This window comes from Pantherophis guttatus, chromosome 5 (assembly GCF_059756535.1).
Source record: "Pantherophis guttatus breed Tessera chromosome 5, ASM5975653v1, whole genome shotgun sequence".
Taxonomy (NCBI): domain Eukaryota; kingdom Metazoa; phylum Chordata; class Lepidosauria; order Squamata; family Colubridae; genus Pantherophis; species Pantherophis guttatus.
Window position 1 is genome coordinate 24,060,226 of NC_142067.1, and position 22,946 is coordinate 24,083,171.

The 22,946-nt window shown below is 38.9% G+C and overlaps 2 protein-coding genes across 3 annotated transcripts in view; one reads left to right on the forward strand and one right to left on the reverse strand.

The window, feature by feature from the left end:
- Positions 1-9,500, reverse strand: part of LNX2 (ligand of numb-protein X 2) — an 84,012-nt gene extending 74,512 nt beyond the window's left edge. Inside the window, exons 1-2 of one of the 2 annotated variants that reach the window (XM_034410738.3) lie at positions 9,146-9,500; positions 8,266-8,409 (exon numbers count right to left, since the gene is read on the reverse strand). The gene's annotated coding sequence lies outside the window, so the exon portion shown is untranslated. The remainder of the gene's footprint in view (positions 1-8,265; positions 8,410-9,145) is intronic. The other variant, XM_034410748.3, reaches the window with a different exon arrangement.
- A 2,719-nt stretch (positions 9,501-12,219) lies between these two features.
- LOC117661683 (protein POLR1D) lies at positions 12,220-20,103 on the forward strand. The gene is made up of 3 exons (XM_034410768.3): positions 12,220-12,664; positions 16,592-16,666; positions 18,745-20,103. Exons 1-3 carry the CDS (start codon positions 12,639-12,641, stop codon positions 19,037-19,039), a joined length of 396 nt encoding a protein of 131 aa, XP_034266659.1. The 5' UTR covers positions 12,220-12,638; the 3' UTR covers positions 19,040-20,103.
- The last annotated feature ends 2,843 nt before the right edge of the window (positions 20,104-22,946 follow it).

The following is a 22,946-nucleotide window of genomic DNA, read 5'->3' on the forward strand; positions in this document are numbered from 1 at the left end:
ATGAAAAGAAGGATGAGGGGTGACACGCTAGCAGTGTTCTAATATCTAAGGGGCTGCCACAAAGAAGGGGGTCAACCTATTCTCCAAAGCACCTGAGGGCAGGAGAGCAAGAAGCAATGGATGCAAACTAATCAAGGAGAGAATCAACCTAGAACTAAGGAGAAATTTCCTGACAGAACAATTAATCAGTGGAACAACTTGCCTCCAGAAGTTGTGGGTGCTCCAACGCTGCAGGTTTTTAAGAAGTAATTGGACATCCCAAAGGTGTTTTATTTCAAGAGGCAACTGGACTTGCAGGTCACAATATTACCACCTCACAATTACTGTTTCACAATATTACCGTCTTTACCCTGGGAAAGCCACCCCATGCATATATGGACTCCCCAAAATCCACAAAGAGGGAATTCCACTAAGACCAATTGTCAGCAGCAGCAATTTTATCACCTATAACATTGCAACCTGAAAGTCCAGTTGCCTCTTGAAAAAAGCACCTTTGCGACTACAGTGACCTGGATGACTGAGAATATCCATAGGCATTAAGAGATTGGACACTCTCTTCTTAAAGATAAACATTTGCAATGTTATTGGGCCATGATGGCGAACCTATGGCACGTGTGCCACAGGTGGCACGCAGAGCCATATTAGTGGGCACGCCAGCTCAGCTCTGGGGCGCATGCGCGCGCCGGCCAGCTGATTTTCGGGCCTTCTGGGCCCACCAGAAGTAGGGAAACAGGCTGTTTCCTGCCTCTGGAGGGCCTGGGGGCAGGGTGGGGAAGGCCCATTTTTCTTTCTTACCTGGCTCCAGATCCTCTCTGTGTATCTGGGAAAGGCGAAAACAACCTTTCCCACTCCCTTGGAGGCCCTACGGAAGCTGAAAGGGCCCATTTCCCGATTCCCAGTGGGACAGGAAGTGACGTTTTTTCCTGTCCCCAGCCTCCAGAGGCTCCTAGAGAGGCTCCTAGAGACTCCTAGAGAGGCTCCTAGAGACTCCTAGAGAGGTTCTGGATGCTGGGGACAGCAAAAAATGTCACTTACTGTCCCACCGAGAGTTGGGAAATGGGCCCTTTCAGCCTCCGTAGGGCCTCCAAGGGAGTAGAAAAGGCTGTTTTCGCCCTTCCCAGATACACAGGGAGGATCTGGAACCAGGTAAGAAAGAAAAACGGGCCTACCAGGCCATCATGTGCCAGGAGCAGGGGGGAGTGGGGAGGGGGTTGCGCATGTATGCGCGTGGGCACGTGTGCGTGCAACCCTCCCCCACCCCCCTCTCCTGGCATGCGATGGCAAAAAGGTTAGCCATCACTGTTATAGGGTCTCCTGCTTGAGCAGGGGGTTAGACTAGATCATCTCCATTGGTCCTTCCATTATTCTGTTAAAGTCATGGATCTTCATTACCAGTTCTAGTTCTAGTTTCTTAACCCTGAAGAGCACAATGGCTAAGAACCATATTGCCAAAGTCTTTGGGAAAAAGATCCTCAACCCTCCTTAGTTTAAAGCAATAATTTTCAAACTTGGCAACTTTAAGATGTGTGAACTTCAACTCCCAGATTATTCAGCTACCAGGCTGGCTGGGGAATTCTGGGAATTGAAGTTCACACATCTTAAAGTTGCCAAGTTTGAAAAACACTGCTTTAAAGGAAACATCCTGAATTAGAAAATATCCAATTCAGTTAGTTTCATAATGTACATTAGTACTTCCAACATTATAAACGTAACATGCTAATATTGTAAAACCTATGAATAGACTATTCACTTTATTTGTATATTTTACTAACGTATCAAAAATTAAAGATTATTCAGAACTTCAATGATTCCTTCTCTCAAATACTCCCAATTAAAATTAGATCATATATTGTATTTCATTCATGTCAATTTGACAAAAAACCCTCCTACACAAAATGTCATTAACTTGATTAATTCCAGATTCTTCTTTCAGTCCTGCTGACTAAATTTCAGAGGATTTCATTTCTGTTTTCCATGTTCACATTTTTATACCCAATCTTATACCTTCTTCAGAGTATAAGATTGGGTATATCATGGTTAGTGGAATTTACTCTAGGTAAGCTAGTCTACATGACTGAATTAAGAGGTGATTACTATTAAAAAAATATATTTTTTAAAAATATACAATTCATTTCTCCTGAATCAAATCTGACATCTGATAAATTTGTAGCTCCATCGATGTCATTTATAGGCAACAATATGGGTTTTGCTACTGCCTCCTACCAGGTTCTCTTTCCCTAATTTACCCAGGCTAAACTCTAGTTCTAATACTGGTGGATGATCTCCATCCAATTATTACAGTAATTACCAGTAGGTTCAACCCAACTTAATTTTCCAGGATCAGCCATGTCATACCTACAGTATAACTACGCTAACAAGGATTCACTCTTGGTATTCTATTTAGCATTCATACTTTCCTTTTCTTTCACTCCCCAAGGTTGTGTTGTCATTAATATATTCTATGTTATGACCTGAGCCATTTCCTCCTGCCCTTTGATCTATCAACAGTAGAAGAGATATCCTTCAAAGTTTCAGGAAAGAAGGTCTGGTGTACCATAGAAAGCCTTGGTCAAACTGTAATTTGGGGTGTGGTAGAAGGGTTGTATATGAACCAATCAGGTCAGCAGTTTAATTAATTTTTAATTTGAGTGTAAATGACCATGAATTTACATGGACCTGGCCTGGTCCATTTTTGGAACTTGAGATTAGCATGCTTCTTGAAGATGAAGCCAAAGAAATTATTCATCTGGCCTTACAGAAGAATTTCCACATTCTTATGAAATGCTTATTATTGAAAACACACACACAGTCCTTATTTGTAACCAGGATGCCTATATAACTGAATAATTCTTCAGAATATAAGGCATCTTAAAGCAGGTGTAAGAAAACTGTTACCATCCAGATGTTCTAAAGTGCAACTCCCCACATCTCTCACAGTTAGCCAAATTAGCTGGTTTTCACTCAGCAATGGTTCTTTAGTCCTGCCTGCAGTATCACTCTTCATCCTGCAAATGTTTTAATAACAATTTACCATTTTGCTAATATTGAATGGATTTATTTCTACACAAAGAAATTTATTTTCAAAGAACCATATATGAGTCAATCTTCTTTTTACTGGAACAGCAGCTCAATGCAAATGATTCTTTAACTTTGTTGATCTTCTTTCTGCCTGATTATGATATACTTAAGAACTATAAAATATTGGCAAATCAGAAAGAATTGGACAGAATTCACAATGGCTACATAGGTAACAAAATAACAGCACAAGTTAAAAAATCTAGCCAGTTTCCTTCCTAATAAAAATCCAAACATGTTTATAAATTAGAAATTTTTTTTTTTAAAAAAAACTAAATATATTTTCCAGCTACTTTGTATCTGATAGTATTACCAAACAGGTAGTCCTCGACCTACAACAGTTCATTTAGTGACCGTTTGAAGTTACAACAGCACTGAAAAAAGTGACATTTTAATGATCATTTTTCACACTTATGATTGTTGCATCATGTCACATAACCAAAATTCAGACACTTAGCAAGTGTCTGACTCATATTTATAACAGTTGCAGTGTCCCAGAGTCATGTAATCAATCACATTTTGCGGCATTCTGACAAGCACAATCAGTGAGGAAGTCAGATTCACTTAACAACCATGGCAAGAAAGATGGTAAAATGAGGCAAAATTCACTTAACAATTATGTCACTTAGCAACAGAAATTTTTGGCTCAATTATGGTCATACCTGTATATGTAAGAAAAACAAAACAAGGCCTATAATGTAATGTTACATAAAAAAGGAACGAAACAAAGCTCAAAAATACTTAGCAGATTTCTACAAAAGCAAACAACCAACTACTACTAAGCAGGCAAAAACTGTACTACCCCAACTACTACCAAGCAGAGAAAAAACTGTAAAACCAAAACATACAGTATTTGTTCATACTTCATATAAAATAAAATAATTATATAATCATAGAATAGAATCATAAATGTTGAAACCTTTGCTAATATTTGATTGAACACAGATTTGAGTCTGAATGACTACAATAAGATTGACTCAAGGTTGACTCAGCCTTCCAAGGTGGGTAAAATGAGGACCCAGATTGTTGGGGGCAATATCCTGACTCTGAAAACTGCTTAGAGAGGGCTGTAAAAGCACTATGAAGCGGTATATAAGTCTAAATGCTACTGCCATTGCTATAATGTTAAATAATTTAAATTATCTCAATTTTATATAACTAATATTCAATCAATTAACTGAATACAAACAGTATTTTTCTAACAACATAGAAAAATGCATTTAAAAAGAAAAAAACAGAACACTGGAAGACTATAATTTTAAAGGAAAAAAAGTGCCAGAGAAAAAGAGCTTGTAAAATCATGATGTGGATACATTCAAATTAAAATTCTCAAAGAACTATGAGTTCAATATGTTTGAGAGAAAGTTACCCAGTGCTAAGGGTTGGTTCTTTTTGGCCAGGACTGTAAAATCATAACCTGAATTCTCTTCTTGTAACAGTGGCTGGCTTGCAGCTGTTCTCTCATCCACCCACACACAGAGTAATTCCATTTTTTTTCACATCTAAGAACTGTTTTACCCAACGTCATCCAGGCAAAAGGTGATATGTTACTCTCCCAAAAAGGAAAGCACATCTGTAACTGTCTGTACACAAACAACTGACACCCACAAGCACACTGCTGACTGACAACAGACAATTTAAAGCTTAATAAAGCTCTCTAGAATCTAAGACAACAGGTGCATTTAAACAAGGAACAATATCCTCTTTCTAAGCCAAGTTCTCCTTCATAAAGTCAATGGTGCAATCACTCTCATAACATGGGTTCCTGTGTCATACTGAGAATTTTTTAAAAACATGATTAACTAAAGAAAGCACATCTGGCTGAGCTCATACAATTCACAAAACTGTAAGCATTGGCCACAAGCAAATTGAATAGCTCAAACTGAACACCTTATGGCTTCAGGTAAAACTTCTCAGCATTACATCAAACCTGCACTAATGCCAAACAAGAGGTAAGTGAGTGATATGAGCAAGGGAGAATGATCTAATTGGAGGAGTGGTTAACTATCATCCAGCCATCAACTCTCCCTCCAAGAGAACCTTCAGCTAAATAGCAATACCAGGAACAAACTCTTCTGAGTAGGAAGAGAAAAGCAAAGGAGTGTGGGAGGAAAACTCAGATCCTCCCATCTGTTGATTTTTCTCTGCAGATAAACCTCTTCTCTGCCTTCTCAAATACTGTAATCAGAAAAGAGGCAGGTTAGGAAATGGGTTGAAAGGATAGAAAACATGACTGAGGAAAAAATTACCTGCTTCAGACAGTACGAGAAATCATTAAGACCTCCCTTAATCAGACAGATAATTGAGGAGACACAGTTAATTTGGAGCGGGTGAGGTAGGCCCCTGCAACCATATCTTAATTGGCTGTTATCTTAAAGCAGGGGTCTCCAACCTTGGCCACTTTAAGACTTGTGGACTTCAACTCCCAGAATTGGCTGGCTGAGGAACTCTGGGAGTTGAAGTCCACAAGTCTTAAAGTGACCAAGGTTGGAGACCTCTGTCTTAGAGTTTTGAGGAGCAATTTGATTTTGCATATATTTGTGTATGATATGAACAGAGTTAAATTTAGTTTATAGAAATTGTATCACACAATCAGTGTTTCTCCATCATATAATGGTAGAATATTATGTCACCAATTTTCACAAACTGTGTCTATGGAATTCATTACTCATAACTTGTCAATGAATTACTTGAAAAGAACTGTAGCATATTCAAAAATGCTGCAGTAAATGGCAGGGAATACTAAAATTGAGATGTTATTATATAATCCCAGTTGTGCTTGTGTTTCCCAAGGTTTTACAAGGTCTAGTATTGATAGACAGAATGCAGATGAATTCTGTAAATGAATCATTTGTTTGATAGGTATGCTAATCCTTATCGAAAATAAACTTAAGTGGATAAGTGGAGAGGGAAAACTATCTAGTGGAGTTTGACATGGATCCTGTTTTATCTGAGTACCTTGCAGGAACTAAAGAATAAAAGAATAAAGAATAAAATGCTATTGAAAAAAAATTGGATGATACCATGCTGAAAAGTATAGGAGAAAGGTAAAAGGTGCAATTATACAGGAGGAAATAAAATACTTTAGATTATATGCAGTAAAAATCCAAAACTCCATCAAATATTTGTAAACATGGAAAATCAAACAGTATTCATTATACTTATCTTTGTAGAAAGGAGGTGGAAAGTGGGAACCACAAAAAGTAATGAAGTACAAAACAGGCAAACTAAAACGTCAGAATATATCAGACATCACATCTCTAGCAGAAACTAGGAAAGAAATATTACTATAAAAATTACTGCTAAAGTGAAATAGGAAGCTACTTTACATCCATCCAGTCTAATTCAGGAATATCAGTCCTACCTATCCCACTAATCATTCCAGATCAGGAGACTACAAATGGCGATTACAAGATAGCCAAAAAGTCCTTGAGCATTGTAAAATTGATAAAACCATGTGAAATGTGAAATTGTTTGCCCACAATCTCAATAATTTGAGACATCCAGGCCATCTTATAAAAGGACCCAAACTTTGCTAACCTCTGTCCAGAAAGAATTATCCAGTTCTGCCTGGAGATGATGATAAATTCTTCAATAAAAACAGATATACTACTATTCATCTGGACTCTCATGGCCAATTCTGGTAATCTAAATTCTACAATTATTTATCCCAAGCAAAATTAAGAATGCAAATACGGAATAATGAAATTCATGAAAGGAGTCACTATTCAATGGTGGGCATTTTCTGACTCATAGAAGAAAGAAAGAGAAAGCCATCTACATATTATTATGTTTCAGTATAGATACATAAACATTCTTCAATGTAGCATCTTCAGATATATTACACTACAATTTTGGTAATTCCTTTTGGCTATGTTAGCTATAAATTTTTGGAATTATAACCCAAAACGTCTGGAGGGCAAGTTGGAGAATACATACTGATCTGTATTGGGCAGTTTGATCTCTTAGAACAAATATGGAAGTATTTTTAGATTCTCAAATCCATTATATTATTAATGTGGTTCCTTAACTATGACTCTTCAAGTATTTTAGGCAATACTGGTAACTGTAATATACTGTCCGTTATTAGATCCATATGCCTTAATACAGTCTAGAGATAAGGACATTAAACACTGAAAGAAAAATATGTTGTCAAACTCTACCCCTTTCCCCTACAATTATTAGATTCACAAATATGAGTTTGGTTTGTTTAGCTATGGTTTACTGAATAAATCCCAATGGTTACTTCATATATTGTTCTAAGCTACAAGCCACCCAGCCAGTCCTGATCAGATCAAGACCCATAGTTTCAGCAAAGTTCCTAGGTTCAAATAGTTCTTGAGAAGTGACCATTAATTCATAGAAAAAATAGATTGATTTCAGATGTTTGTCAAGATTCATGTTCACTGCCAGTTATTTCTACAGTATGTGAGGGACTTGCCTTAAAGCATCAATGTCTAAGTCTTCTAATTTGGAGATTCTGACCTACTATGCTATCCCTGTAACAGTTAATTTGGGACATTTTTGCCAGTCATATTCTTCTCACCAGCTCTGTGCTGTAGACCTCCATGGTGCAGCCTATCCTTGGAATCACCCATTAGTTTCAATTTATCCCACAATCTATAACTTAAAAATTAACCTTTGCCTTCGGTGTGCACATTAAGATGTTTCTTGATTAGATCTTTTAAGTAGCCGTCTTCAGATTATAAACAGTTTCTTAACATTTTCCTGCCAAAAAAAAGGGGGGGAGGGCCCAGCAAGAAAGTTTTGTGTGTTTGGGTCTCACTTCCACTTATAGCCCCTCCATATTCTGCTAATAGATGGGATGCCAACTGTTTCATGAATCTGTAGATTCAAAGTTCCTCCAACTTTGTTCTCTGAGCTTCTTTAGGTCAAGCGGGAGCATTTACAAACACTCAATTAACTGAGACAAAATCAAGGGAGGCAGTTCAACAAGAGGCTCTCACTTCTAATTCACATCTAAGGAAATGATAGACTAGAATAGAAAGGTGAGACCACAACTGCTCAAGCCCCAGCCAAGTAACAAGATTCATCTTAACTTCTTCTAGAAGCAAGAGGCAGTGGATTAATTGGAATATGAGTGGATATCCTGCAGCTTAGAAGGCCAATATTACAAGCAGAAGGATCCATTTGCAGCTTCTATCGATCAATATATGCATGACAGCTCACCAGAGAAAGGAAGAAGAGCTAGCAATTCTGGCGGTTCCTTGGAGAACCCATCTAACAAACTTTGGAGAGCCCCTACTTCAAGTGTGCGAGGTAGATGAGCTTGTCCCATGAGGTGATGGTTTGAAATAACAGCAGTTTGGAAACCTACAATGAAAGAGGTGGGAGGCAGAGCATATGATGTATATCGTGCAAAATACTTCATTATGAAAAACAAAATGCTTATAAATTGCTTAGTTCCAATCATCTGAAAATAGAACTTGGGGAGGAAGGAAGAAACCGTGCATCCCACCATCAATTTTTGGCAACCAGAAAAAAATTGATTTCCCATTCATTCATTCATTCATTCATTCATCCTTAAGTACATTGGAAAGGGTGGGCCTCTCCCCCATCACCCCTACATTGTAGGTAATCATCACCAATCCTGGGAAAGGAGGACCAGGAGGCTTCACTGCTTTTAACACATTGTTAAATAACAAACCCAAGTGGGAGGCAAATGCCTGGAGAGGGGGGGGGGAATCACAGGTAGAGAGGTTGCCCAAGCCCGCAAAGCCAAAACTGTGACTGGGTTTGTTGGTAAAGGCAAATCCGAAATCGAAGATCGTGGAAAGGCTCTTTAAACCCAGAGGCTTCTTGGGCAGCGGAGCCAGGCACAGGCAGTACCCACTGCAGAAGGCAAAGGGGCTGCCAGATGAAAATCCGGCTGAGCGAACGCTCTGGAAAGCGCAGAGCTTTAGGGGATCCCAGAAGGGGGGCAGCAGATCTCTTCTGAAACTAGCTTGCAAACGTCGATGCTAGGCGAAACAATCGCGGGAAGGAAGCTGGGAGAGAGAGTGGGGGGGGGGGAAACCTCGGAGATCGGATCGGTGATCCCCAAACTTACCCTGCCGGGTAGGAGCGCAAAGCTCCAGGTTTCACTGCACGATCCCAGGCATCGTGGTGCTCCGAGCGAGGGGCAGTACCGTAGGAGACTGACGCCGAGTAGTTCTTCCCAGCGCCGCAGATGGAGTGGCGTGGGCTGGGGCTCTGGCTCCTCCTCCACGATCGGTTCCGACCTCCTCCGCCGGCGCCGATCTCAGGAAAAGGAGGCGAAGCTCCAAGCAGCGCTTAACGAGCGCCAATCTCTCTCTCTCTCTCTCTCTCTCTCTCTCTCTCTCTCTCTCTCTCTCTCTCTCTCTCTCTCTCTCGGTTGCGCGTACCCGAGCGCGAGCGCGGCCAGGAGTCTCCTTTTCTCCGGCGGCCCGATCGACGGCAGGTTCCACCCAATCAGAACGACTCAGCCTTAAGGCAACCCCCCCCCCAAAAAAACAACAAAAAACCAGAGAGCGAGCGAGCGAGAGCGAGAGACCTTGCAGCCTATCGGAGGCTATTCCGGGCGGGATGCGGCTCTCAGGCCGTGGGAGTCTTGCCGAGGTTGTCTCTGTTACGCGCCTGATTCTTGGGGACTGTAGCTGGTTTTGTGGGGGGGGGGGAGAGAGCTTGTGCGGAGGAAGATCGTGGGGCCCAAGGGATAGAGAACCTTAAAAATATATCATAGTATAATCATTGATGATTGGTTTAGTAATAGATCTTGTAGTAATTGCGATGCGTTTATAGGTGGTTGCCAGTGGTTGGTTCTGTTTAGAGATGCAGAACGGAAGCAAATACCTAAGTAAAAGACGGCAGGAAAGCTATGCAGTCTTTCCCTAAATGGCCTTATTTAACAACAAATATCCCGCCAGGCATCCATCCATTATTAAAGATGGGGATGATGAGAGCTGCATTAAAGTTGCAATAACAGATGTGTGTAAGGAAGATGGTTGTGTGTGTAGACCTCTCTAGGCTAAACTCTTTTTAACAGCCTTAATGGCCTGGCCAAAGTGAAGGATCATGCTTTCCAACAATCTCTGGAGGGCTACCCATTTGCCACCCTCATCTAAAGCCAGTATTTGGTTTTGCATGTAGTCAATCATTCGCCCAGAGCAATGTTTCTCAACCTTGGGAACTTAAAAGAGCCTTGGTAGTACAGGGGTTTAAGGCACCCTGTTATTAAGCTGGTTATTAAGACCAGCTGCCTGCAATTACTGCAGGGTTCGAATCTCGCCAAGGCTCAAGGTTGACTCAGCCTTCCATCCTTTCTAAGGTAGGTAAATTGAGGACCCGGTTGTGGGGGCAATAAGCTGACTTTGTATAAATATACAAAAGGATGAAGGCTATTGCTGAGCACATTGTAAGCCGCCCTGAGTCTTCGGAGAAGGGCGGCATATAAATCAAATTAAAAAAAAAAATGTGTGGACTTCCAACTCCCAGAATTCCCCAAAATGCAAGCTGGCTGAGAAATTCTGGGAGTTGAGATCCCTGCATCTTGAAATTCCCAAGGTTGAGATGCTTGGCCTGCAGGCAGAATATGAATGGTCCAACAGTCAGAGTGAAATGCGATTGTCAAGCTTGTCATTCATCTGCAATCTGCAACCACATGCTGCAGAGTTAGTTTATGATTTAATACTGTGCACATTAGGAATCCATACAACTGAGCTAACACAATAAACTAGTTCAATTAACCATGGGTAACCATAGTCATTAAGACATTTACCTTTGTAATATGGTCCGTAAACCCTGCATATAACTGCTGATTGAACTCACAAAACATAGCAAACCTTAATGCGTTTTACTTTGATTTTCATATTTGGTGTTGTGTAAATAGACAGGATTTTGAGAGAACACCCAAGTACTCATGCATTGGTTATGATTTCCCATCATGTGAACTTCGGTAGGGTTCCTGGAATCATTGGATCTAAGTGAATTTTGAGGTGGCTGCAGCTACAGCAACTTTAGGCATTCTATTAAATATCTACTATTAAACATCTCTGCTAACAATCAATTCAGAGTTGGCACCCTTCTAGGCAGGAAAAAGAGAACAATATTGGGCTGTCTTATTCCATATCAGCATGCAGTTTCTGAGGGAATGCACAGTCCCTCCCCCCCCAAACATCCTTCAGCCCTGCATTGTGATCCCTAGAAGTTGAAAATGACTTGGTGACATATAATGAATAGAATAGAATAGAATAGAATACAATACAATACAATACAATACAATACAATACAATACAATACAATACAATACAATACAATACAATACAATACAATACAATACAATACACCTGTAGTACAGTGGACTAAGCACTGTTATTAACATCTGCTGCTTGCAATTACTGCATGTTCAAATCTCACCAGGCTCAAGGTTGACTCAGCCTTCCATCCTTTCAAAGGTAGGTGAAATGAGGACCCAGATTGTGGGGGCAATAAGCTGACTTTGTATAAATATACAAAAGTATGAAGGCTATTGCTTAACGCATTGTAAACCGCCCTGAATCTCCGGAGAAGGGCAGCATATAAATTAAAGCAAAAAAAAAAAAAAATACAATACAATACAATACAATACAATACAATACATCAGTTTTGATAATGACTGGCCAAAGCTTAAATAACTTTAATAAATGTAGATTAATTAGGAGTGTTCTACCCTTGTAGATTAAAACTAGATGCAGTAAATACATTTGCTGTCACAACCAACAGATCAATAGGAAGGGAAGAGAAGGAAGGAAGGATGTTGATATGTATATGTACTATCAATCTGGTTTGTATGTGTGTGTACACATGTCTATGTGTATGTTCTGTCTATCCGAAAGGTGCTTTTTTCCCAAGAGACAACTGGACTTTCTGGGTTTTTCTTTTCAAATTACCTCTTGAAAAAAGCACCTTTGGGACAACCATGACCTGGATGACTGAGAATCTCCATAGACATATGTTATGTCTATTTATCTCTCTGTGTGTATATAAATATCCAGGATGTGTTTGTATATGATTTAGCTATTTGCTGGGTGCGTTTAAATCTCCATCCATCCAATATATGGTATGTGTATATGCGCGCCCACACACACACACCTGTGTTGCTACAGTTCTATTCAACTATGACAGAGAAACAAGTTGCGTTGAAGCTGAGGAGACTATCTCAGGCCAATGGGTATCAGTCAGAGCAAAACTTCCATCAGCAGACAGGACTACCGCACGTTCCAGCGGCATCTGCAATCCCCTCCGCAGGATTCCACTCAGAGTTAAGCCCCGCCCCGTCAGCACAGCTGCCACGCCCCCTCCCTCCCCCCCCCCCCCCCCATCCCAGAGGAGCCTCTTCGGATCAGCCAGAGAGCGAGCTATGCTGGGGAGGGCGGGGCTGAGGGCTGCCTGCTGCCGAGCCCCGCCCCTTTCGGAGTCCTCGCGAGCGGCTGTTGGTGCTCGTCGCTCGCGCTCTCGTGGAGCTGCCCGCTGCGCTTCCGGCAAGACGAGCAAGATGGAGGCGGTGGGAGCTTGAGAGCGGCTCTCCTCGACCACTGGCCGCCATGGCGGAAGACGCTGAGTTGGAGAGGTGAGACTGGAAGGCGGCGGGAAGACGGAAGGGGCTAATATCCCCCCCCCTTGCCATGCCCGCCGGCTGCGTGCCAAGCAGAGGGCGAGCTGGCACCTTTCTCTAACCTGGTGCGGGCCAGATGACTGGGAGGACAACTTCCATCATCCCCAACCAAGACAAGGGATTATATAGGAATTGTATCCCGGCTTCACGGGCACCAGATTAGCCTGGAGCGGTGGTTAGGCTCTGTTTTATTACTCAGGAACTGATCCTGCCTCACTGACTAAACGTCTAGTGGTGCTGGTCAAAGGCTTCCCAGAATTAAGGCTGCAGGTCATCAGGGAATTGCAACCAAGGACAGTTTTTGACCCGGGATATTTGCTGGAGGCCTTGAGAAGTTGCCTAGCTTTAACCCTGGGATCAAATTCCTGGTGTCCTTCCTCTCCAGTCCATAAAGAAATATTGGGTCCCAAGTGGGAGTGAAAGATTAAAATGGTGCTTTTTTTAAAAAAAAATGCTGTTCCTAAAATAAGAGGGGGGGATGGGATATGATGACATTTTTTATCTGATTGCAGAGTTCAGTCAGGAGGGTTCCTCTCAGTTTGCAATGACTAAATGATAAAACAGTTATTATTTATTATTTATTTATTTTGTCAAGCAATGTTAAGGAATTCGCAGAGTAACCCTTGAATAGCAAGGGTGTACACATGAAAGCGGTTGAGAGTAGATACGAATAAACACAGTCAACACACAGATACACTGAGTTGTGTTTACTTTCAGGAAATAGTAAGGCACAGTCCAATAAACAGTCCAGGTCATACACACATAAAGCAGGAGATAGCAAAACGACAGTCCAGGATAGTCTAATAACAAAGTCTTCTTACCAGTTGTCGTAGTCATTCACAATAAATAGTTCTTCTGGATTTGCAAACAATAGCATACAGAATATCAGAGAGCAAGAACAGCAAAAAGAAACAAATGATGTTTCTAGCTCCCTCTTCAGGAGAGAGCTAACCAGTCAGGACACAGTATGATGCAATACAGCAGTCTTAAAGCTATATTGATGGTTTATATATTGCCAACCCAACAAAGTAGGTAATACTCATTTCCTAACAAGCATATATAAGATAACAGACAAAAGTATAAACATGATTTATGAATACATGAAATGGATACAAATAAAAAGGGACATTTGGACAGGGACGGTAGGCACATTGGTGCGCTTATGCACACCATTTGCAGACCTTTTAGGAATAATTTATTTAGTTTATTTAATTATTGTTTATTTATTTTAATAAATAATTTATTTATTTATTTTAGTTAGTTTAGTTCAGAAAAGCCTAAACTGAATTATCCCAATTCTATTCCTTTAGCTATGCTGCAAATGTAGAGATGTTTATAGGAAATATATGGAGAATCAGGAATTGGGACAGCTATTTAATGTGTTTGCAGTTGATTATAAATGTGATTGGTTGATTAAGAAGATCAAGTACTAGGGGCTATTTTTTCTACTATTGGTGCTACAAGTCCAACACTGTTCAAGTTGCTGAATTGTAAACAATTAATATATCTAGTGCCAAAGAGGTTTTGGACTCACAAGATATAAGACAATCAGATTTTGCCAAAAGGGGAAAGCAAATCTATTATGTAAAAAGTTTGCAGCTTTAAATAGGAACATGCAAACAATGTTGGAAGAGATAGTTGACAGAGAACTTCAGATTGGGATCAAACAAGAAAAATTAAACAAGAAAAATTCCAAAATAATACACAAGACCATAAGATAGCATTTGCCATATAGTGAGACAAGAGTTCCAAATTAATTATTTGGATTAAATTATTATTTTATTGTACTTGTTTCTTAACTTGTGTTCGCCGCCCTGAGTCCTTCGGGAGAATGGCGGCATATAAATACATGTAATAAATAATAAATAAATAAATGTTGCCAATATCAGGCAATTATAAAGAAAATTTGTCATTCACGTAACATACTTTGTGGTGTACTTCAAAGATAACAGTCCCAAATTTTTAACTGGGATAGAAAAGAGAAAAAAAGACTTAATACCGTAGAAAACAATGCAGGACAGATTTTCTGTAGAGTAGTATTTACTTATTGCTATAGAAATAACATTTTAAACAGGGATCTTTCACTTCCTTTAACCTGATGATCCTTTTTTCTTGAGATTCTCTATGTCATGGTTGTCAACAGATGGATTCATAAATACTGACTTCCACTGCTTAGCATGACTTTGACCAACTGGAACTTGCACGTGTTTTACTAAGAGAAAAGATGGGGAATAGGGCACTTCCTTTGGTTGTGCTTATGTCACATGTAGCATCCCTTGCTAATGTAAGGTACAATATGAGTCAAAGGTGCCACATATTTACTTGTATGCTCCAAGTATAGGTAAAGCTTGGTTTTATTTAAAGCTTACTCTATCCATGCTGGGAACTGGGATCTAAAGAGCCAGCTTGCAAGCCAACATGCTGTTTTCTGTATCCCATCAACAATTAGTTACATGTGTTGGACTGATACACTCAAGATACAGTATTGGCAAGTAGTATAACTCCAGTGTGATCCATTTACAACTATAGAAGAGTTGACTAGGGAGGAAAGAATAAAGGAGCTGAATGTTAACATAGTCTGAAATGCTTCTTTGTTCTCAAAACCCTAATACTGTTTTGCAGACTACTTTAACTCTTAAAAGAGATAAATGGGTACACAAATGGCGGCATACACACTATCATAGTTCCCTTATAAAATATCTCTCTATTAAAACATGCAAGAAGGCATTTTTTCTCTTGAGATCAGAAGTTACGTCTTTTTTTTTTAAAGTTTTTTTGTTCCTGTGAAATTCTTGGAAGGCTGAAAAAATAGGTATAGTGGGTAAAGGGCTAACTAGAAGAGTGAGATTAAAGCCTCCACCATCACCTAGAACAATCTGGATTAAAATCAGTTTTCCACAATTAATTAGTATTAAGATCAGGATTAGAAAAAGAAAGCAAAAGATTCAGATGGCTGATAAATTAGGTAACAAATAAAATAAGGTGTATATGATGACTCCACCTTCCATATTACAGTGGTGGAGGAAAAATTGAGTAGGGGTTTTTCAAATGTGATAAAAGAAATTTGAACATATCTTTACATCCTTATATTTCCACCACAAAAACTCTGTGAGGGTGGTTTGGCCTGAGAAAGAATGATTAGTCCAAAGTTACCCAGCTAGTTTCTGTGCCTAAGGGAGGATTAAAGTTATAGGCTGCTTGTAGATTGGCACTTTAATCATATACCTAACTGGCTCTCTAGACCAGTGATGGCTAACCTTTTTGCTGTTGCGTGCCAAAAGCGAGGGGAGTACGGGGGGGGGTTGTGTGCAAGTGTGCCCACACCCATAATTGAATGCCCCCTGTGCCCCACCCCTCCACGCATGCGCACGCTACCCGTCCACACTCCCCCCGCTTTGACATGTGACGGCAAAAAAGTTACCAGTGGGCCAGGTAGACCTGTTTTTCGCCCTCCTGAGGTTCCAGAGGCTTTCTTGGAGCCTGTGGGGGGCAAAAACGGCCTCCCCACCCGAGGCCGTTTCCTGACTTTGGGCCCAAAAGGCCCGAAAATCAGCTGGCCGGTGTACATGTGCACGCTGCAGCTGAGCTAAGGCAATGCTTGCGTGCCCACAGATATGGCTCCGCGTGCCACAGGTTCGCCATCACGGCTCTAGACTATCTAGATAAATATCTTAAGTGTTCTGTCCAGTGACTCATGGGATTTAGAACATGAAAGATTATTATTTGCAATCTGAATTTCAACTATTATAGTTTGATTTTGATTCAGGGACTGCAGTTTGAGTGAATTGTAATAACCTGCATTACTGTTGGATGAAAGAAACCTATCCACATTCCAAAGGTATTGGAAGAGATATTAAATTAATATTTGTTCTTAATATTTAGGAAGGCAGTAGAAGAGCTATTGACAGAAGCTAAGCGTGGGAAAACTAGAGCAGAAACAATGGGGCCCATGGGCTGGTAAGTTCTTCAAACTAAATATAGTAATGTTATAAAATAATATATATATATATATATTTAAAAAATTCTAAACATTTCAATTTCAAATGTACCTTAATAAATAAGTCTCACTAGGACTAGAGTAAGAATGCATAGTGAGCATGGTCGTGTAAATTCTTCACCAGTGGATTAAAATATAATATTTCTTGTTGGTAAGTAGACACATAACTAAGAATTAGTTTCTTTTATGTGTAGTCTTTATTATTTGTTTGGAAATGATGTTGCTCATTGCCTATTATATTCAGTATCTAGCTGTATTTGTCTTAAACATTTGAACACATTTAAATAATAATAATAATAATAACAACAACAACAACAGTTCCTAGGTCCTTGGTTAGGACTCGAGCTGCTGAGCTATTAACCAGCCTCAAAGGCTGTGAATCTCACTAAAGATTAACTAATAATAATAATAATAATAATAATAATAATAATAATAATAATAATAATAATAATAATAATAATTTTATTTCTATACCGCCCTTCTCCCGAAGGACTCAGGGCGGTGTACAGCCTATTTAAAAACACAAGACAAAACATCGATTAAAAATTTAAAATAATTAAATAAATTTGGCTCAATTTAAAACCCCACAAATTTAAAATACCCCAATTTTAAATTATTATGTTGATAGCCCAAATATTTTCTGGTAAAATATTTCTCTAGAATGTTTCTATATTTCTGAAATGAAAACAGAGGTATATGAATGTCTACCTTGAGTGCTATATAGGAAGAAAAAGAAGGGAATATATCTAAATAATTCCATTCTTCCTGTTTCAAAAGAGGTCTCACTTGGCCACCCATCAGAAGCTCTTACATTTATAATGGAAGTAGATGATATTGGTGTTCTGGGGACTCCAGTAACTCTGTTACTCTTGGATGAGTTTATGGCATGTGATTGCATGTGTAGAAACAATTTTACTAAAACTTTATTGGGATCCTGCTAGCGCTTTCCTTCTTCAGTGTAAGTAATAGACTCATATCCAGTGAAAATTCCTTGTAGCTACTATGGGATTGATGAGCTGTAAAAACAGGTTTTACTGGATGCCCTAATTTTATCAGATCAAAATACTCTGGCAATTAATGCTACATTCTTGGAATCCTAAATTGCACCATAATAATCAGCAGGATATGATTGCCATTTTAGTACTTGAAAATAAATCACATGAAATTGTCATATTCCGTCAACTCACTATGGTTGCATAGTCAACAAGTAAGCAAATAGCTCACAAAGACATTTTTAAGATGGGGTTCCTCTTTCTGAACTCAAATAGCTGGAATACTTGTGATGTCCTTTATCAAGAAAGAAGAGTTTCAGTAAAAGAAGCCAGCAAGTCTATTTTTCCCCATCTATTGCCAGTTAATGTTTTTTGGCACCATGGGAAAATAGAGGATATTCCCTATCTGAAAATAGTAATTTTGTCTGATAATGGCCTGTTTGAGATTTTTAATAGTTGTGACATATTTGTCACTTGTTTCTGAAAGAATATTGGTTTGCAATTATTTTAATTTCAATTTTGGTAATTAATTTAGTAATGTCTAAGAATGAAAATAATTATGTACAAAATATTAGAAAAATAAGTGGTTTATAAGAATGTTTTGCTTTGTGTACTTAATTTACGAATCGAATAGCCGAAGTATGTCAGATTTAAATTCCTTATTTGAATATAGCTGAGGAAAAACTGTTAAATCTTTTACACTAAAGCACAAAGGTTTATGTCATAACAAATTTATTGTTGCAAATGCTTCTATTAGAATTTATTTTGTCGCATGAATGACTATAATTACATTTGTAACAGATGTGCAGATGTCACTAGATATTCTATATCTTTTAATGAAGAAATTTAGTCTTTGATTTGGGGGGGGGCAACCCTGTGATAAAATGCATGTGTCTTGACTGCTTCTTTCTGTACTTCAAGTCTACACTAGGTGGCATACAAGGAAAGCCAAAAAAAATTAGCTGTAGTACTCAGTTTGTATATTTATAATGTTTATTTTTTGTGTATTTTGGATATTATATTACTGCTTTTTGGTACTCTCGCAGGATGAAGTGCCCCCTTGCCAGTACAAATAAAAGATTTCTTATTAATACAATTAAGAACACATTGCACTCACCAAAAGAGCAAGATCAAGAACAGAAACATCAAGAAGAAAATAACGAATCTGAGCCAAGTCAGAGCAGGGAAGAAACCAAACCAAAGAGACACAGACTGCATCCTTACAAACCTAGTTTTCGGTCTAGGAGAAGAGTCAGCTACTCTCCTCCCAGGCACAGGCACAAGTACAAGCACAGGAACCAGAACACAAAGGACAAGGATGAAAAGCAATCCAGCAAATAATGAAAAAACATCATGTCGATGAATATAATTAAACTATTAATTGTGGAGAAAATGTTCATTTAACTTTGGCTTGAAAGTATTGCTCAGTACAAATATCTGTTGTAACAGTTTGAAGTTGAGTCCTTATGTACCTAAAAAATGATTCTGTGTTTTTTTTTCTGTTACTATACCACCTCAAATTAAATTTTGATGATTGTGAAGACTTTTGTGCTCAGATATTTTGGAAATTATCTCTTAGACCACGTGTGGGGCAGCTGTCTATATTTCTTCACTGCCTAGAGAAGGGATTTCTTTGTTTGATGTTGATCAGAATCATAGAGAAGGAACCTCTCCCACTGACTCCAGTGCAGTAAGGAATGATCTTTTCCTGCTATATAGTACAATATGTAAATACACTTTGTAACTCTGTTCAGAAAAGTTATTAATACAATTTTAATTTATTTTTTGTTCTTAGATATGAATCTTGATAATTCTCTAGACCATCACTTTATTCAATTTGAATATATTTGCCGTAGTTTTAATTTGCAAAAAGATTTACATGGTATCTAAATATTATAAATTATTTAGCTTGAGTTAATTAAATAACAGAGCTCCATGTGGGGACATGGAACTCTGTGAAAAATATCTCTCTGTTCATTTCATAATAAAATGTATGTATAGATTTACTTTTCCCAACACCAAAGCGAATAAGTTCTCTTTTGACTCAGATGTCTGAATTCATAATTTTTTTCCTGATCGTAACATTAAAGTTTTAATGTTTTGAATTCATCTACTTAAAATGATGTGCATTTCAATGCTAATAAATGCAGCGAAGCATTTTTTTCTGTATTGAGAGATAATTAAAATTGTATCTCAGTTCTGTTTTTAAAATTCTGAATATGTAAATTGCAGGAGGATATTGAACATTGGCAATTGCAATTTCTACAGTTGAGTCAAACTCTGTGATTTTCTTATTATATAATTGATACTTTATTATATTTCAAGTGTTTTTCCTGAAAATAATGAAATTAGATAGTAACTGGTCAGTGACAATCATTCTTGAAATAAAAGTGAAAATATCCTCAGCTATCTGCAGGTACCATACTGGTTTCAGCATATATTTGTGTCTGTTCCATTTAAAATTCACATCCATTCAGCATAATAGTATAAATCCACTTTCAGTTTTACTGATAACACAGCTTGAATAGTAAATAACAGATAAACTCAAAATCTAATATTCTTTATTAGAGAAGATTTGAGAGTTGGAAAAAAAACCCTGATTGAGATATAAAATACAGGGTTGATGAAGTGAAAAGATAATTACAAACTGCTGACATTTGCCAGGCCTTTTAAGCTGCAATTCAGCATGGCTAAAAACAAGAGGATGGATTCTGTTTCTGGTGGAAACTGATAAAATAAGAATAAGAAAAGTATGTAGGAGAAACTAATCATTATGAAATACAGTAACTGATAGATCAGATGCTGATAGATTACAGAGAGAAGAGTAAGCATCAATCAAGATGCTAAAACCATTACAAATATTAATTTAATTAATCATATTTCTATGCCGCCCAACTCCCAAGGGACTCTGGGCGGCTTACAACAGAAATAATATAAACAGTGAACATAAAATTTTTAAAAAAAACATAAAAGCATTTTAAAAACATTAAAAACACATCCACACCATCCATGGCCGGATCTCGCAAGATTGAACAGCGAGATCAATGGCCCCAGGCCTGCCGGAAAAGCCAGGTCTTCACCGCTTTCCGGAAGGCCAATAGGGTGGGGGTAGTCCGGACCTCAGGAAGTAACTGGTTCCAGAGAGCTGGGGCAGCCACAAAGAAGGCCCTCCCCAGTGGGCCCGCCAGCCGGCATTGTTTAGCTGACCAACTGTGGGATCTTACCGGTCACTGGGAGCTATGCGGTAGAAGGTGGTCTCGAAGATAGCCTGGCCCTGAGCCATGTAGGGCTTTAAAGGTAATAACCAACACCTTGAATTGTGCCCGGAGACCAATAGGGAGCCAGTGCATCTCGCGGAGAATTGGTGTAATGTATCTAGGTGCACCCACGATAGCTCGCGCAGCTGCATTCTGGACCAACTGTAGTCTTCGAACACTCTTCAAGGGTAGCCCCGTGTAGAGCACGTTGCAATAATCTAACCATGAGGTGACAAGGGCATGAGTGACTGTGAGGAGAGCCTCCCGATCCAAATAGGGTCGCAATTCGTGCACCAGGTGAACCTGTGAAAAGGTCCCCCTAGCCACAGCTGCTAGATGTTGCTCTAATCTTAGCTGTGAGTCTAGGACGACACCCAAATTGCGAACCCGTTCTGAGGGGGACAGTTTCTCCCCCCCCCCCAGAACCAGGGATGGACAATCAACATAGTCATAAACCACAAAGCCTGCTAGTATCAAATGTGTTGCACACTTGGTACTGCTGCCTATTGATAGATGTGCCAAGTAACCATTCTATGAATCAGCCAAGTGCCCAAGAATTGAAAGACCCCTTCCTCAATTGTCTTCTCAACTGAAATAATATTCCACAAGAAGTTTCATTAAAATATTCCGGTCAGAGCCCAATACTTTGAGGTTATAAAATAAAAGATAAAAAGTATTTTTGTATGTGGTGTGTAAAAGGGGCCTATTCCATATTTTGCTATTTTATTTGCTGCTTTGGCACCTGCTAACATAAACCCTTTTCAAAAAATAGATAAAAATCATGTTCTGAAACTATTTCTTAATATCAGGGGATAGGTTTCTTTCAATTTACATACAATTACCTTCCTTGCCATGTCCCAGACTTGGAGGAGCCCAAGGTTTTCATGAAATGGCAGATTCTATGTTTTAGGAATATATTTCACCATGTTTATGATAATATTAACAAGTCATTTGAAATCAAAGCTATAATATCCAGCCTTTTAAAAAAAATCAAGTTTCTGATTAATGAATTTAATTGTTAAATTGAGGAAATATGTTTTAGCTTCTTAAACACTGGGCCCAATTATTTTCCAATTTTGTATATTCCATGTTACATAATTTTTATTCAACTTTTTAATTCTTTATAAAATTGGATTATTGATTTCAAATCAAGAGCTGCATTTCCTACATATCCTAATATTGCAGATATTTTCAAGGTTACCACAATATCCATGCCATACTGTTTCATCACTATATGTTTCAATTGTGTATATCTTCAGGTGGAATATTGTAAATATATCATATTCATAGTGCGATCTCTGAAAGTTTTCAAAACAGCCATTTTAAATCAACTGATATAAGGAACCAATACTTCCCTGCATCTCACAGGAATCAAAACAATGTTACAATTTAGGTAGAATTGCACTGAAAATGGAAAAGGCTATCAAAGATAAACTTAGCTTCATCAACTTGCCATTTATCTGTTCTCTCCACTCCTGTAAACCTATTTCACATTCTCCATAGATTTGTATTGCAGCAAAGAGCAGGAAGGGAATGCAGAAGAATGGAGAGTCATCGAATATTAGTTCCTTTTTAATTTTCTATCCAGGAAGTCAAACTGCATCGTTGGACAGGTGGTTAAATTCACTGACTCTACAGAAGGGAATACAGCAGGCCTAGTGATATAGTGTTTAAGGAAACAGAAGGGGGTGCAGGGGGCGAGAGAGATGTGAGGAAACCCTGACAACCTCAGCTGCTTGCTAGCAGAAAGGCAAGTTAATCATGGCAACATTTTTTTTCTGTGGGAGACATGCAGCTGTCAAAGCAATAAGGTAAATGAGTCTTTGGGGCAGAACTCTATAAATAGGGAACTATAGAAGTTTCGTCCTGTTCCTTGGCAAAGCAGCGTTTGGGGGGCTGACTGGGTGGTCTTAAGTCCATTGCCACAGTGGCTATGAGGGTTGATACCAATCAAGGCCTCCGCAGCTGAGACCCCTGGTGACCCCCACTAG

Bases quoted from the DNA above. Each gene is read 5' to 3' on its own strand.
- LOC117661683 (XM_034410768.3), top strand. From the start codon at position 12,639: ATGGCGGAAGACGCTGAGTTGGAGAG. The intron at 12,665-16,591 runs GTGAGACTGGAA...CTTAATATTTAG, and splicing joins GAAGACGCTGAGTTGGAGAG to GAAGGCAGTAGAAGAGCTAT. The intron at 16,667-18,744 runs GTAAGTTCTTCA...GTACTCTCGCAG, and splicing joins ACAATGGGGCCCATGGGCTG to GATGAAGTGCCCCCTTGCCA.